General features: G+C 31.4%; 1 protein-coding gene across 1 annotated transcript in view; it reads left to right on the top strand.

Annotated features, from left to right (window-relative positions):
* Positions 1-17,310, top strand: part of USP9X (ubiquitin specific peptidase 9 X-linked) — a 249,944-nt gene that overhangs the window by 140,195 nt on the left and 92,439 nt on the right. Inside the window, 4 exon segments of the mRNA XM_074300818.1 lie at positions 3,066-3,272; positions 5,181-5,317; positions 8,528-8,661; positions 16,044-16,131. Of these exon segments, the coding sequence (XP_074156919.1) occupies positions 3,066-3,272; positions 5,181-5,317; positions 8,528-8,661; positions 16,044-16,131 (566 nt within the window).

The raw sequence follows: 17,310 nt of genomic DNA, 5'->3' as shown, positions 1-17,310 counted from the left end.
TTTCTGTGCTAGAAAATTATGAATATGATAAAAACAAGCATAGAAAATCTTGTATGAATTGAAGCAGAATTAAATGAAAGTTAAAATGGAAAAATATACTAGACAGTGACTATGAAAACATGCATGGAAAAGAAAATAAACCTTAAATTATTAGACTTTTTTTTAAGAGCTTTTTTACTTTTTGAAATATATACAAAGATAGTTTTCAGCATTCACCTTTGCAAAACTTTTCTCCCTATTTCCCACCTCTCCAAGATAGCAAATAAATCTTACATAGGTTAAACATGTGCATTTCTTCCAAACCTTACCATATTGTCATGCTACACAAGAAAAATCAGATCAAAAAGGGGAAAATACATCAGAGGAGAGAAAAAAAAAAAAAAAAAAAAACAAGCAAGCAAGCAAACAATAACAGAAAAAAAAAGAAAATACTATCCTTTGATCTACATTGTCTCCATAGTTTCTGTGTCTGACTGCAGATGGCTCTCTCCATCACAAATCCATTGGGATTACCTTGAATCACTTCATTGTTGAGAAGAGCCATATTTGTCACAGTTGATCATTTCATAATCTTGTTGCTAAGTACAATGTTCTCTTGCTTTAATTTCATTTCTTGTCTTTCCAGGGTTTTCTGAAATCATTCTGCTCATCATTTCTTTTTTTTTTCTTTCTTTCCCCCCCTCTCCCCCCCCTGAGGCTGGGGTTAAGTGACTTGCCCAGGGTCACATAGCTAGGAAGTGATAAGTGTCTGAGACCAGATTTGATCTCTGGTCCTCCTGAATTCAAGGCTGGTGCTCTATCTACTGCACCACCTAGCTGCCCCCTGCTCATCATTTCTTATAGAAGAATAATATTCCATTATATTGATATGTAATTATTTCCCAGTTATTTCCCAACTAATGTAACCCTTAAGATTATTTGAATTTTTTTGGGGGGGAAAAAAGCTTTATTTGATCAAGCTCAAGAAGATGAAAAGATGATGCTCTATATTCACTCCCCCCCCTTTTTTTTTTTTAAATTTAGGGATAGGAGGTCAGATGTAAATAAAACAGAATATTAGAATTTTTTCAATCAGTGAATTAAACTCAGTTCTTTTATTTATTTATTTTTAAAATCTTGCAAAGGGAGAACTTAGTGAGATTTAGGTGGTATAAAAACAAGGTTATCAATAAAAAAATTTTTTTTAAAGAAAGGTTGTTGCTAATTATAAAGCATAAATTTGCCCCCCCCCCCCCGAAAGACTTATAGGATTATAATATCCTCCACCTCTGCTGAGGTAGAAAATTTGGGTTCAGTTTTGCAGCATTTTGCATATAATAACCATATTTTCTGGATTCTCCCCCCTCCCCCCTTTTCTTTTTTGTTACAAGGAATGGCTTTCTGGGAAGGTTATGGAAATAGGGAATTGTAAGCAATACAAAAGCAAAATGTATGAATTACAAACAGTTTTTGAAAAATAATTTTAAAAAAATATACTCCTACCTACTGAGAAGTTACCAACTCATAGGAATTATCTTAGTAAGTTTGTGAGACTATTACTTTGTTTTTGAAGGGGAGTAGTCCTAAAAAAATGTAAAGCCCTATTTTTATCAGACACTTTTTATTTCTGACTTAGTCATAACACAGTCATAAAGGAGAAAAGTATGACTGAGTCTTCTAAAACTTGACTGTTATTGTTTTTATGACAATTGGTTTCACTAACTATTGCTTATTACATGTTGTGGATAATTTTTTAAAATAGCTAAATATTTTAATTGTGCTTTTCTTATTATTGAAATTGAATATTATATTCTCCCACCTTAATGGTCAAGGAATAATTTTGTTTTCTTATTTCAAGGCTTGAAAGATAGTTAAATGATTCTTATTTCTTAATATGGAAATGTCAAAAGTCAATATCTTTTTTTCCAAAGCAGTCTAATTTAAATAATATTTTTTAAAATCTCATTTTGGTTTTAATATTAAGATAAATTTTATTTTGAATGAGCGTACCTATCAGGTAGAATCTTTTGGTATGAAATTAATTTTTTTTTTAAATATGGAAATAAGACTGAAATTAATTCTTACATTTCTTGAGCATAATACCTCTTCACATCGTAATCCTTTCAGATTTGTCTGACTTTTTGTGACTGTGTTTAGGGTTTTCTTGCCATAGATACAGTTTGCTGCTTTTTTTTTTTTTTTTTAACTGATGAGGAAACTGAAGCAATCACAGTCACACAGCTAGTGAGGGAGGTCAGATTTGAACTTATGAAGATGAATCTTCCTGGTTTTTGGTCTTATGTTCTTATCTACTGCTTCACCCCGATGACCCCAGCACATAATATTCATTTACTAAAATGCTTATTGACAGAGAAATTTATTTCAATGTATAGTTTTCTTTTCTTACCTAGTATCATTCTCATCTTTGAAAATTTTGTGGTTTTGTCTGTAAATTTATTTTTTCATTTTAATTATTATTTGTCTGTTGTGTTAAAGAACCAATCCATACTTCTTTAACCTTTTCATTTGCTTTTTGCATAGGAAGCTTAGTAGCCTTTCAAATCAAGACTACATTTATCAATAGATTTTTATCTTTAATTACCATTATATTTATTTATAATTATTTGAAATTCTAACATTACATAAGTGTATTCTGAATTTGTCTGAATATTTCTTTACTAAGATGGTTATTAATTTTTTTATAACACATATTTTTCTCCAGTAACTTTATTATAAGTTCTGAATCCTCTCCCTTTCCCTCAAGATGTAATGTTTTTCAAGCAAATTTAATGTAATAGCTAGCATTTATATTGTGCTTTAAAGTACATAAAACACTTCATGTGTAATATCTCATTTGATCCTCACAACCACTTTGTAAATAGGTATTTATCCTATTTTATGGAGGAGACTGAGAGAAAGTTATGTAACTTGCCCAGTCACACACCTAATATCCAAGGCAGCCTTTGAGTTAAAATTTTCTAGCACTATCCATTACATTATCTAGTTTCATATTTTGATGACAGCTGTCTATAAAACTGAGAAATTGACTTGGATTATTAACACAGCATAATGAACTTATTTTCCAGGCAAGTTGGACAAATGCAAGTAAAAAACAGCGTGAAAAATTACTTGAGCTAATACGTCGTCTTGCTGAAGATGATAAAGATGGTGTGATGGCCCATAAAGTATTGAACCTATTGTGGAACTTGGCCCATAGTGATGATGTACCTGTTGATATCATGGACCAGGCTCTCAGTGCTCATATTAAAATCTTAGATTATAGTTGTTCACAGGTAACCATTTGCTAGTTTGTTATTCTCTAACGTGTTTTTTGATTATTTGGTTTATTTAGTGATGAGACTTCCAGATTACAGCATTGGTATTGGAGTAATCTCTGTGAGTTGATCTAATTTCTTTCATTGTAGGTATTTATGTTAGAGTAGTTCTCATTACCATCCTAGGTTTTAATTATTGAACATTCTGAACCCAATTAAAGTAAATTAGGATTTACCACTTTTCATGCCTTTCATTTAACAAATATTTGTGAAAATGCCATGTTCCATAATTTAAACACACTACTTGGAAAGGCCCCATAAATTGTAAAACAGTCTTTTCTTAGTTTGCTTGGTCATAATCAGATTTATGATTCTGGGATGTTAGTTGCCAATAAGTTTACTCTTATTATTATGTTAAATATATATATTGTTTTTCCTGAATAGTGAAATTCACCATATATTTTTCTTTTTTTTTTTTCCCTGAGGCTGGGGTTAAGTGACTTGCCCAGGGTCACACAGCTAGGAAGTGTTAAGTGTCTGAGACCAGATTTGAACTCCGGTCCTCCCGAATTCAAGGCTGGTGCTCTATCCACTGCGCCACCTAGCTGCCCCTCACCATATATTTTTCATATAAAAATATGTACTTGGATTATCTATTCCTGAATGAATATAGATGTGATTTCTTCCATCGTCAATGTGTAATAACATCTCATTTATTGAATCCTGTTTTTTCTATTTATGGCTAAAATAATTCTTTTGTGAAAATTTTGATCAATTAATTGAATTTTTACTCATGACAAAGTGTAGGAGTTAAAATTCTGGTAAACTGAAGTTGTATATTCTATATATTCTACCTGTGATACATCAATCCCTGTAGTTTATCACTTTGGGACTGGACTATGGATTAGAAGTCTCTCTTAAAAGAGGGAATAATTGTTTCAATCAAACACTGAAGGACTTTATCTGCTATTTTAAACCTATTTTCATCTGATTAAATTGGGATGCCTTAAGAACCTAAAAAAATTTTTTTTGATGAAATTGAGAACATAAAATGTTTAAATTCTCTTCTCTAAATATTTACTGTATGATTGGTATATAAATATTTATATTCCTTCAATGTGAATCATAGTTTTAAAAGAAAATGTCTGAAACAAGGACATTTGCTTATTTAGAATTACAAATCAAAGAACATTAAAATTTAACAGCACATTATGATTATTATTTCTTCATTCACACAAATGAAATGAGAGTAGCAACATACCCCCAAATTTTATCCAGTTTATGTTTCAGTTGTATCTGACTGTGACCCTATTTAGTTTTTGTTGTTTTTGGTTTTGTTGGGGAGGAGGGCAAAGTTACTGTACTGCCATGTCTTTTTCTAGGTCATTTTATAGATGAGAAAATTGAGGTAAAGAGGATTAAATGATTTGTCCAGGGTCATACATCTGGTAAATGTCTGAGGCCAGATTTGAACTCCAGAAGATGAATCTTCTTAATTCTTGACATTCTATCCACTGTGCCAGCTAGCTGCTAACCTCAAGTAGTTCATTTTAAATAGATAAGATTTTTTTTTTTTTTTTTTAATGATTTTAAAGGTTCGGTATGTTAGAAAAATTGTATTCCTTACTAGTACTCTATATTAAAATACAAGCATTTGATAGCTTCCTTAACCTATATAAAATAATCACTTGAAGTCATATCCAAAAATATTAGAATTATTGTCCAGATTATTTGACTGATGTAGTCTAGTTTTCGATATATTAAATTATCATACAAACTTAGATATTTTCTTTTGTCTCTCGAAAAGTTATCAAGTATGAGTTCCACAAAGGTGTTTCTACTTTTTCTTTGAAAATTAGAATCTTTCAAATTAGAATTCTTTTATTGCCACAGGTCTACATTAAACTATGAAATTTTATTTTTAAGGATCGAGACACACAAAAGATCCAATGGATAGATCGTTTTATAGAAGAACTTCGAACAAATGATAAATGGGTAATTCCTGCACTGAAACAAATTAGAGAAATTTGTAGTTTGTTTGGGGAAGCTCCACAAAATTTGAGGTATGGATCTTTTTTTCCTCTTTCTGTCTCTTTCTTTCTTCTCCCTCCCCACTTCTCCCCCAGAAGCACATTTTAAAGTAGGTATTATGTAGATAACTTTATTCAGAAGGTTATAAGTTTGAAGACAAAACTCTTGTTCTTTGGAAATGATTATTATGGCTATTATTAGTTCAGAAGTTTTTCATGAAAGAAAAGGAAATTTAAGTTGAAACACCTATTATTTCAAATAAAAAGCAATGCACTTCAATAACAAAAGGAGTATTAAAATGTTAGGAAGTCATCTTTAAAATATTGGAAACTAAATATCTTAAACCACTTGACAATGAAGTTTGTTTTGTTTTGTTCTGGTTTGGTTTGGTTTTTGAAGTAGTTTTCTTTTCAGTTGCAGCTTGGTAAAAACTAAGAATGAAATGACCACATAAACTTATTCCTATTTAAAAACTGAGCTGGAATAGGATTTGAAATTTTAAAAAACAATTTTAAGAGTCTTGTGCTAATTAATGTATGTTAAGGTACCTACCAGAATTTTGAAATGGATTCTTTCAAGTAACATCCTTATGTTTCCTAATTATTAATTTTTTACTGTCATCATAAGTAAATGTATACGTATATTGCATTCTCATATGCAATGCAGAGAAACATACATACACAGCTAATTTGTCACTAATTAGAATCATTCACAGAAGTTTTTGTAACCAACCTTTTGTTTTATTTTCCTTCCCTTATTTTAATAAATTGGTATTTGGGGATAACTTGGAAAAAATTGGTTTTGTTTTTTGAAGTTTTTATAGTGCAAAGCCTTATTTTGCCCTGATAATTTTTAATCATTTGTTTAAAAATCTGTACAGAGTTTGTTTTACAATATATTTTGCATGTTACATTTTCTATTTCTTTAATAATACTATTTTCATGTGATTTTGTTATTGACATTAACTTAAAATTAGAGAGTGATTATTACACTTAGAATAATTTTTTTTGATACTTGTTTATTCTCAGAACTGAAATGATTCGTGCATCTTATAAGAATTTTTAGCTCCCTCAATTCCTTCCTCTCTTCTTTTAAAAGCTTTTTGAGTATAATTAAAAACTAGGAATTTTAGGCATTTAATAACTTTAGTGACTTGATGTATGATATTGTCTTCATTTGAATAAGTGAAAAAATCTAGAAATGAATCTCTTTGTCCCTTAATTGATTTTTATGGTGCTGAGATTACAATTAATATCCACAAAATGGAGATAGTTGAGTGTTATTGAAAGAGCTTTGAATCTAGGAATTTAGATCTTGGGTATCATTTTGGGGGAAAGGTGGGAATTGTGAAATGACTTAGTATTTATTTTCTATAAATTAAGTGGAAAGTGGGTTTTGAAACTATTCTTAGTATATGAAAACTGTAAAGGTCTTGAGAAATTTCATGCAGAAATTCTTTTGAATATTCTTTTAAAAATGTGTGTGTGTGTATATATGTATTTAGTAATTCTTAGTTTTTCATCCAAATGTTGCTCAAAGAATGGCTCACATATTTATTTAATTGTCACTTTAATAAATAAAGGCTAAACATGGAAATATTGGTAAACTACCATTATTTATAACTTACTCTGTGCTATTTAATAACAACAAAAAGTATAAATTTGGATATAGAGCAATAAAAATCCAGTGACATGGAACATCAGGACAAATGTTAAAATTTGGGGGGGGGAACCCAAACATTTATGTACATTACTTATTGAACTTTTCCTTCAGATTTAAATTAGCCATTCATAGAGCAGTGTCTTAGAATCCTATCTGTTCCAAAACTCTTGGAATCTAAATTCATTCTAATTTTAACCCTTACATTTTAGGCACATGGGATATTTATCCCAAAGTAGTAAGTACTTATACATTATTCTCCTTTTCAATGTATATAATATTATGGGTGGTGATAAAATCAGGCAATAAGATTGCATTATCATTTTAGGGTAGTGAAGAATAGAAAGTAGTTGTGATTTTCATTTATTTATAAAACATCAGAAAGGGGTAATTATTATTAAGCTGTATATCAGATATAATGTTACCTCTTAAAAATTCTTACAGAGTCACAGGAAGATGCTTACTTTAATATTTATTACAATTGCATTCCAACTATATCTACTATGTAGTGAAATTTTTATAAGTTCAAGTTATAGAAATGTAGTGCTAGAGCTGGAAAAACTTCAAATCTATCTAGTCTACATCCCATGTTTCACAGGTGAGAAAGATGAAACAAATTTAGTGGTGTGTTTAAGAACACTTAGTTGGTTAAGCAGCAGAGTCCATCTTCAAAGTCATCATTAGAGGGATTTGAGTGGGATGCTATTCATTTATTTCAAAAGCATTTCCAGTACATTCTTTTAAATGAATGTATCATTGAAATAAGTATATTATCTCCCAAGGTGAGAACTCAGAAGAATAACATCTTTAATCCATGATAAGCTTATATTTTTCTCTAGGTGGAAATTTTCAAACAATTCAAGAAATCATTGTAACAATTTTAGTTTATTGTAAACATTCTGATTTTTCTGTATAGCAGATTAATTTAGTTAAGAATGAAAACCTTTAGGGAACTGGTTTAAAACAATTTAATTTTCCTACTAGAATCAGACCTTGATTTTTGATACCACCTAAACTAAAGAACCAAATAAGTGTCACCAATGGAAATAACAATACAGGATAATGAAGACATTGAGCAATTGACACTTTAAAAAAAAGAAGAACCACCACTACTTATAACTACTTAAATTTTTTAAAAGTCTCCATTAATAAACACATGGGCCTCTTTCACATAACAACCTTTTTTTAATAATCTTTCTTGCAAGCCGTTCATCAAAAGTTAGGGGTAGAGATCGCCACTTCATTACTGTTGTGGTGTGAAGAGCAGAAACTGGAAATCATTAAGGCTTTTCCAGAAATCAGGGAACGAAGAAATTAAAGAGAATGCTGATAAAGATTTTTCTTATTCAGTAATTGTGTGAGAGTGAGGAGTCACTTGTAATAAAACTATGTTTGGATTGTTATCCTTTTGAAACAGTATAAGCAAACTTATGTCTAATTGATTTCAACATTAATCTTTTTTATGTTATAATGAAATATGTTCCATTTTTCAAGCTAAATGTTAAATAAAAATGGGTAAATACATAATAAATTCAGTAATTTAATGTGATATGTAATACTTTTACATGCTGTTTATTTTTCAGTCAAACCCAGCGAAGTCCACATGTGTTTTATCGTCATGATTTAATCAATCAACTTCAGCACAATCATGCCCTAGTTACTCTTGTAGCAGAAAATCTCTCTGCTTATATGGAAAGTATGAGACAATATGCAAAAGGTAAGTTTAATTAAAGAGATCCCTAAACTGAAATAAACAGTTTAGGATGTATTATTTCTTTTTTTGTTTGTTTGTTTGTTTTCAGTATTTCTTCATTTGTTTTTCCATATTTTAAAAGTAAAAGATTATATGAATAGCCCAAATTTTATACTAGTTCTCATGAAACAAAATATATTTTTTTCCACATCTCCTCCATACATATTTATCTAATTTAATATAATAGTTTTTATTTACCAGATATATGCATGGGTAATTTTACAACATTGACAATTGCCAAACCTTTTGTTCTAATTTTTCCCCTCCTTCCCTCCCCCAGATGGCAGGTTGACCAATACATGTTAAATATGTTAAAGTATAAACTAAATACAATATATGTATACATGTCCAAACAGTTGTTTTGCTGTTCAAAAAGAATCAGACTTTGAAATAGTGTATAATCAGCCTGTGAAGGAAATCCAAAATGCAGGCGGACAAAATTAGAGGGATTGGGAATTCTATGTAGTGGTTCAGAACTCATCTCCTAGAGTTCTTTTGCTGGGTGTAGCTGGTTCAGTTCATTACTGCTTTATTAGAACTGATTTGGTTCATCTCATTGTTGAAAATGGCCACATCCATCAGAATTGATCATCATATAGTAGTGTTGTTGAGGTATATAACAATCTCCTGGTCCTGCTCATTTCACTCAGTATCAGTTCATGTAAGTCTCTCCAGACCTTTCTGAAATCATCCTGTTGGTCATATCTTACATAACAATAATATTCCTATACCACAATTTATTCAGCCATTCTCCAATTGATGGGCATCCACGTAGTTTCCACTTTCTGGCGACCACAAAGAGGGCTGCCACAAACATTCCTTGCACATACAAGTCCTTTTCCCTTCTTTAAGATTTCATTGAGATATAAGCCCAGTAGTAAAACTGCTTGGTCAAAAGTGTATGCACAGTTTGATAACTTTTTGAGCATAGTTCCAAATTGCTCTCCAGAATGGCTGGATGTAGTCACAATTCCACCAACAATGTATCAGTGTCCCGGTTTTCCCACATCCCCTCCAACATTCTGCATTATCTTTCCCTGTCATTCTAGCCAATCTGACAGGTGTGTAGTGGTATCTCAGAGTTGTCTTAATTGCATTTCTCTGATGATAATGACTTGGAGCATCTTTTCATATGACTAGAAATAGATGAAACAAAATATTAAGAGAAAGGCCTCTAAATTGTTCCGTAGTTCTTCAGTAGAGCACATACCCAAAGGCATGGACAAGAACTCCATCGGGTAGAAGAGATGAATGGGTTATGATCTGTGCTAGTGGAGGGACTAAACACTAGAATGAGATCCTGATCAAAATGTTTTTTTGAGAACACAGATATTGTAGGAGGAATGAGAAGATGAAAGAGAAAAACTCTAATTAATTTGATTTTAAATAGCACTTTTCCTTCCCAAATTTTAAGTTATTCCAGAACTCTAAACACCAGCCTGTCATTACAGGAATGTTGACTTAACTGCCTTTCATCTTAACAATTTGTATTTTGTTTATACAGAAGCACTCTCATAGCCTGTTGAGTTGAATGGGGATGTTTTCCCTTTTAATAGAATTTGGACCTGAAAGGGACCTCATCTACCATTTATTATAGATGAGGGTAGAAAGACTTGTATCTCAGAGTCATACAGTAAGGAATTAAATATAACTAATATTTGAACTCAGCTTATTTCCCCAAAGTGTTTTTTATGAGAATTAGAGAAATGGAAGATTTTTCTGCAACCCTCTCCAGGTCATATAAAAAGAATCATCATTGTATAAACCCTGATGAGTGTGGCCCAGCCTCTGCTGGGCAGATCTTCACCACCTCTACAGACAAGCTATTCCACTTTTGGACAGCTCTAAATGTGTACAAAGTTTTTCTTAGCTTAAAGGATCTTAAATTGGCTTCTTTGCAACTTTAACCCACCATTCCTAATTCTGCCCTTGGGTCAAATGGAATGAGTTTGATCCTTTTAAAAGTTGACAGCCCTTCCAATAACTGTCAAGCCATTTCCTCCTTAATTCCCTTCTCCCCAAATTGTTTCTTCTTAGAGTTAAAAATGACAGATTCTTTTAACTTGTTCTTGTATGTCCTGATGCTCAGGGCTCTTCCCCTGCTTGGATCCTCCAGCTTATCTTTGTCATTCTTAAGTCTCCCTGCATGAGGTCTAACTACCATAATGATAATATATACTACAGTGCTCAAAATAACACAATTTCTCTTTATCACTCATTCAGCCTCTCTCTTCCCCTCCCTCTTTCCCCTATCATATATATTTATAAGTCTTTTGTCTGTTTTAGTTTTCTCATTCCTTCCTTACCTGACAGCTTATACTGGATATTGGAATATTGGATTTCTGTGTTATTTAACTAAGTATTAATGTATTCTGAGTGACACTTTGGAATGTTTCTGCTTTTAAAGTAAGGGTTGTAGCCTAGGCTTTTTATTTTTATTTTTAAAATTTTTTTCTATAATAACAGCTTTTTATTTTTCAAAATACCTGCAAAGATAGTTTTCAACCTACACCCTTGCAAAGTCTTGTATTCCAAATTGTTCTCATTCCCTTCCCTCCCTCCTCCCCCTAGGTAGCAAGTAATTCAGTATAGATTAAACGTGCAATTCTTCTATACATATTTTTACATTTATCATACTTCACAAGAAAAATTAGATCAAAAAGAGAAAAAAAATTAGAAAGAAAAACAAGCAAACAATTTAAAAAGTGAAAATACTATGCTGTAATCCATATTCAGTCCCCATAGTCTTCTTTCTGTGTGTTGATAGATCTCCATCACAAGTCTGTTGGAATTGGCCTGAATTCCCCTCATTGTTGTTATGAGAGAGTCCATCAGAACAGATCATTGTATAACATTGCTGTTGCCGTGTAGAATCATATCTTGGTTCTGATCACTTCAGTTAGCATTAGTTCATGTAAGTCTCTCCAGGCCTCCTGGTCGTTTCTTACAGAACAATAATATTCCATAGCGTTCATATATCATAACTTACTCAGCCATTCTCCAACTGATGGGCATCCACTCAGTTTCCAATACCTTCCAAATACAAAAAGGGCTGCCACAAACATTTTTGTGTATGTGGGTCTTTTTTTATTATCTGTTTGGGATACAGTCACAGAGATATTACTGGATCAAGGGGCATGCACAGTTTGATAGCTTTTTGGACATAATAGAAATTGCTCTCTGCCAACAATGTATTAGTGTCCCAGTTTTCCCACAATTCCTCCAACATTCATCATTATCTTTTCCTATCATCTTAGCCAATCTGAGAGGTGTGTCACTATACACAATGAAGTACCACTGTACTTAAATAATTGTCTTAATTGGCATTTCTCTGATAGTGATTTAGAGCATTTTTTCATATGACTAGAAATGGCTTTAATTTCTTCATCTAAAAATTGTTCATATTCTTTGACCCTTTTTCAATTGGGGAATGCTAGGGTTTTTAAAATACATAGAGAAGCACTGTGATGAACGGCAAAGAACAGTGGTCCTAGAGTCAGCAGGGGCCCAGAGATCATATCTTGCTTCTGCCACTTATCTATATCACATTGAATAAACCTCATAATATCTTGGCATCATTTTTTTTTTCATATGTTAAAGTGAGATTAGATTAAATAGTGCTGAGGGTCTTTTTCAGCTCTAGATTTTTTATTTTTTTATTTTTTTGAATGTTAAGAGTACTTCATTGTATTCTGAGAAAGTGATCGTGCTAGGTTTTTTGTATTCCTAATAAATGAAGCATTATTTTAAGCTATAGAGCTGCTATGTGTGATCCCTAAGTCTTAATGTGATTTAAAATTGCACTAAGACTTTTGGAGTACCTTTTATTGTTTTTGTCTTATTCTCATAATACTCAGATAATCATGTCCTTGAACACATATATAGCATTAAATTTTTCATTTTTTTTCACAATCACCCTGTGAGTTTAAAACAAAAATAAAGCTAAGTAGCTAGTTTATTCAGTGACTTTTTTCAAGTCCATACTTTTATTGATAGTTTTTCTTTTTAAAATCAGTTATTTCTGCTCCTTTTTCTCCTTTCCCTTGAGGGGGTTTTATATATTAGTTTGTAACAAAGAAAAACCATCAAGCAAAACCAACAGATGAACTGACATGGTCTTGCAAGGTATGCATTATTCTGCTTTAATAATTCTCCAGCTCATTTCTTAAACTGACTTTAGGATATATTTCCTCTGAATAAAAAAGATTTTTAATAAGTTTGTTATGTGCAGGACATTTTAATTAAGCTCTAGGAATGCATAGGTAGAAACTCAGTCTCAACGGTAATGTCTATTGGAGTTGGAAGTGTACTTGTATTCATGTAATGTGCTTACATTTACTCATTTATATTCTAAGGATAGAAAGTGATAGGGGAAAAGAAGACAAGTCAGTATGAAATAAATTTAGAAATGAAAAAGAACCTTTTATACTGAGGTTTGTCAACAGTCAACTTTATGGAAGAAATTGCATCTCAGCTGAGCCATGAAGGAAAAAAAAAAAACTATTATATAAGATGACATGAAGAGGTTGTGCTTGCCACTTATTGGGATTTAGATGAATTGAAAGAGGGAGACAAATGAGTTGAACAGCTGTACCATTGTACAGTCTAATCAGAATGAAGAGCGTAAAGTTGACACATGGGAAATCTAGAAAGGTAGTTTAGACTCAAGTGATGAATTGCCTGATTGGAGTGTTTGTATTTTATCTTTTTTTTTTTTTTTTTTTTTTTTTTTTTAAGCAGGAGAAAGAGCATGGCCAGATTTGTGTTTTAGGCCTTGGTTTTATTTTCTCTTTTTTTTTGGAGGGAGGGAGAAAGTATTTGAATAAAGCATTTATAATTTTTTATTTGTTTTCTTAATTGGTAAAAAAAAAAAATAGATTGAATTACCACTTTTCTGGAAGCTGGAAGTTCATCAATGTGGTCTGTATTAGGCTTGTTACTTTGATATTCCTGGAGGATAGATTGTAGAATGGAGACCAAGACCTATATCAACACTAAAATAATTACTGGAAGAGAGGATAAATGTCTGAAGTATGAATCATTCAACCAGTCAAATATTTCTTAAGTATCTATTATTTATCACTGAGATACAAAATAGAATGGACAGAATGAAATAGACATGAGACTTGTTTTGGAAGTAGACTTTCCACATGATTGATTAAGAATAAAAGATAGTTTTGGAGCTTTGTACCTTGGGTAGCCAGTAGAGAAAGAGTGTTAAGATATTAAAGGAATGAGAAAAGATGATGAATTCCATTCTGAATTCTTGTTGTTTGTGGTATTGTATAGGTTAAAATGTTAAGCAGGCATGTGGCTATGTAGGGCAAGAATTAAGCAGAGAAATTATGATTGAATATATAGATTTGCCAGTCATTTGCTAAAAATGACAACTACTTCCATTAGAGCTGGTGAGATGGGGGAAAAAATGATTTTTAAGGAATTAAGAGAAGGCAACTTCACAACAAATCCACAATTTGGAGATACAAACCAGCAAAGGATATAAGGATGAATTACTAGAAAGTTATAATTATGAAGGGAAAGTATATTTGTTTTCTATAATTATATTACTTTCCCTTCGAAAAGAGAAAAGAGAAAATATACAAAAAGAAAGAGATTAATAAACTGTGTGAAACATTTAACAAAGCCAGATATATGGATTGCAATCATTGATAATCTTTGATAGAGCATTTTCAATGGACTGGTTCAATTGAAACCATATGGCAAGCGGTTAAAGGGTAAAAGTGAGGAAGTCAATAAGAAAATCAGTTGACTAACATTTAAATAAAGCTATTTGCCATGCTAAATACTGTAGTATTAAGAGCATTGGAAATACAAAGACAAAAGACCATCCCTATTTTTAAGTAGTTAATGATGACTATGTTAGCACCCTGGATACCTTAGAATCAGCCTGAGTCAGGATAAGTAAAAGTCCTTGGTCTCTATTCTTTGTCTTTAGAGGTAGCAGTGAATTGGATGGAAGCAGAATCTTCACCACCTGCCTCTTCGTCTCCCACCCAGAGTGAGTCTAGCTAGTCTCATTTCATCCCCTAGTCCCTCCCACTATTCCCTGTAAACCCCAAACTATTGGGCCAGCACAGGATAGTGGGAAGGGCCATTTTCAAAGCATATTCTTATAGAGTATTGTCCAATGGTAATTAGCCTCAAGTGCTCGGTTGTCTGACCTCAGTACATTAATTCAAGAGTTTCAGCCCTTTACAGTTAATGATCTAATGGAATCATTCAAATGGTCAGATATTATTTAGGTGTCTACTATTTGTCTTTCACTGAGATATAAAATAAATGGACAAAATGTAATAGACATGAGACTTGTTTTGGAAGCAGACTTTCCGCATGATTGGTTAAGAATAAAAAATTAGTTCTGGAGCTTTGTACCTTGGCTGGCCAATAAAGAAAGAGAGAGAGAGAGTGTGTAAGATTACAAAGCAATGAGAAGTTTAGGGGAAAAATGATGAGTGGATATGTAGAAAGAAGATATTTGCAGACTACTACATTGGAGATTATCAATTAAAGGAAAGCACTACCATTAAGGGAGATGACAAAAAGTTTCCTTTAAAAGCTGGGATTACAGTTGGGACTTGAAGGAAGCCAAGAAGCAGAAATAAGGAAGAAGAGTATTTCTGTATAAGAGCAGGTGTTTTTGTGTACGTAAAAAGAATTACTTCTCTTTTAAATGTTTTGAGTTATCTTTTATTTATTTTTTTTAGGTGCCAGTCTAGTATACAATTAGAAATGTTCAATAGCACTTGGTATTGCAGACTCAAGCTCAGGAAAAAATAGGACATAATATATCTGGTGGTCATCTGCATTGAGATAATTCAACTCATGGGAATATAGAGTTACTAAATGAAAGAATATAGAGAAAAAATAAGAATTGAGACAATTAATGGAGGGGCACTGATAATTGATGACCATGACATAAATTCCATCAAAGGACAGTTAAAATACATGGAAAGAGGAACCCAAGGCATGCATGTCATTAAGAACCTGTAAAGCATAGAATTTCTAGTAGGAGTATTATTTCTTTCCATTGTATCTTCTTGTCACTGTGGTATAACTCTTAAGAAGCTGAATCACTGTCCCTGCTGCGATTCAATTTTTGAACTTAAGATTATTTCATTTTAAAACTTCATGTATTTGTTTTTGATACATTGATTCTGCCTTTAGGAAAAAAGTAAGTTACTATAGGAATGAAATATAGTCATCTTTATGTCATTAGGCATTAATCTTTTAATAGACTTTTAATAGTTGATAGACACTTTAAATTTCAAGTCAGCATTGCTATATTTGGATATATGTGTGTAATTTATGATTTTCTTAATTTGCAGAGCATGGAGAATATGATCCACAAACTGTAAGACCAGGAAGTAGATATAGTCATGTGCAAGAAGTCCAAGAACGACTTAATTTCCTAAGGTTGGTTTTATTGTTATTAACTTATTATTGTTTTTATTATTACTTATTAGTTTTGCTTTCTTTAAAAGACAGATAAGGAATAGGAAATTAATTAAGTTGATTAATTAGCACAAAACAGTTTTTTATTAGGTTAGCATTTGACTTTATATTACATAAAATTAAATGCTCTCCCACATCTTTGTATCTTTTATGATTAAATATTTAAATTCTTCCTTCAAAGAATATCTTATATTGACCCTTTGTAGTTGCTCATTTTTTTGTTTTGAAATACATTCTAGAAATTGGATTAATTTGAGAATATTAATGTATTGATGGTGGTGTTTCAAATGGAACATTCCTGTACATATTAGTTGAAGAAGTAGTAATTCTTATATTTATAGTTAATAGATTAAAAATTTCACAAGTTATTGTTAGAAGTTCTGGTTTTTTCCTGCTTCTGTTCACAAAAGTTAATATCTTTGGGAAATTTCCTTCTTAAATTTTATTTTAAAAATCTATCCATTGACTTAACTAATATTTGATTATTTGAATCTAATTCAGTGTATATTGAGGGGATCTGAAAATAAAATTTTAAGATGTTCATATTTTAGAAGTTGACTAACTTTTAAAAATATAAATGGATAAAAATACAAGTGACCTAATTAAAGGGAAGTTTAGTGTTTAAAACAAACAAGCAAAAAAAGTCTGACTTATTTCGGGAGATGTGGTTTCTAGACCAGTCTTTGCCATTAAAGAACTGTGCAAGTCACTTCTACTTTGGTGGAGTAATTTTCATCTCCATATAATGAAGCAGATGATTGGTAAGATAATCTTTATAGACCTTTCCAGCTTTTTCACTGTGATTTTGTGGACTTTAGACATATTCTAAATGAAATATTAGTTTTTATTTCTACATAAGAATGATAAAACTAATTATTTACAAGTCAGAATTTTTGTAAGTTATTTCTTTGTTATATTACAGCAGTATGTCAGATTTGTATGTTGTGCTCTTTCATATGTAGCTAAGTTGCTATAAGGCGTCTTGTTATATTAACAAAATATTATGTTTTGATAACTTAAAGGTTAAAAATTCACTTTTTTCTCTTTTTACCCTAATTAAGTTAAAAGAAATACTTATATTCTTATGGCATACTCATATTTCCTTAAAATTTGAGTACTATTTATTTCCAAAAGGAATAT

This window comes from Sminthopsis crassicaudata, chromosome 3 (genome assembly GCF_048593235.1).
Source record: "Sminthopsis crassicaudata isolate SCR6 chromosome 3, ASM4859323v1, whole genome shotgun sequence".
In the NCBI taxonomy this organism is placed as follows: Eukaryota; Metazoa; Chordata; class Mammalia; order Dasyuromorphia; family Dasyuridae; genus Sminthopsis; species Sminthopsis crassicaudata.
This window is presented reverse-complemented; position numbering and strand designations above follow the sequence as displayed.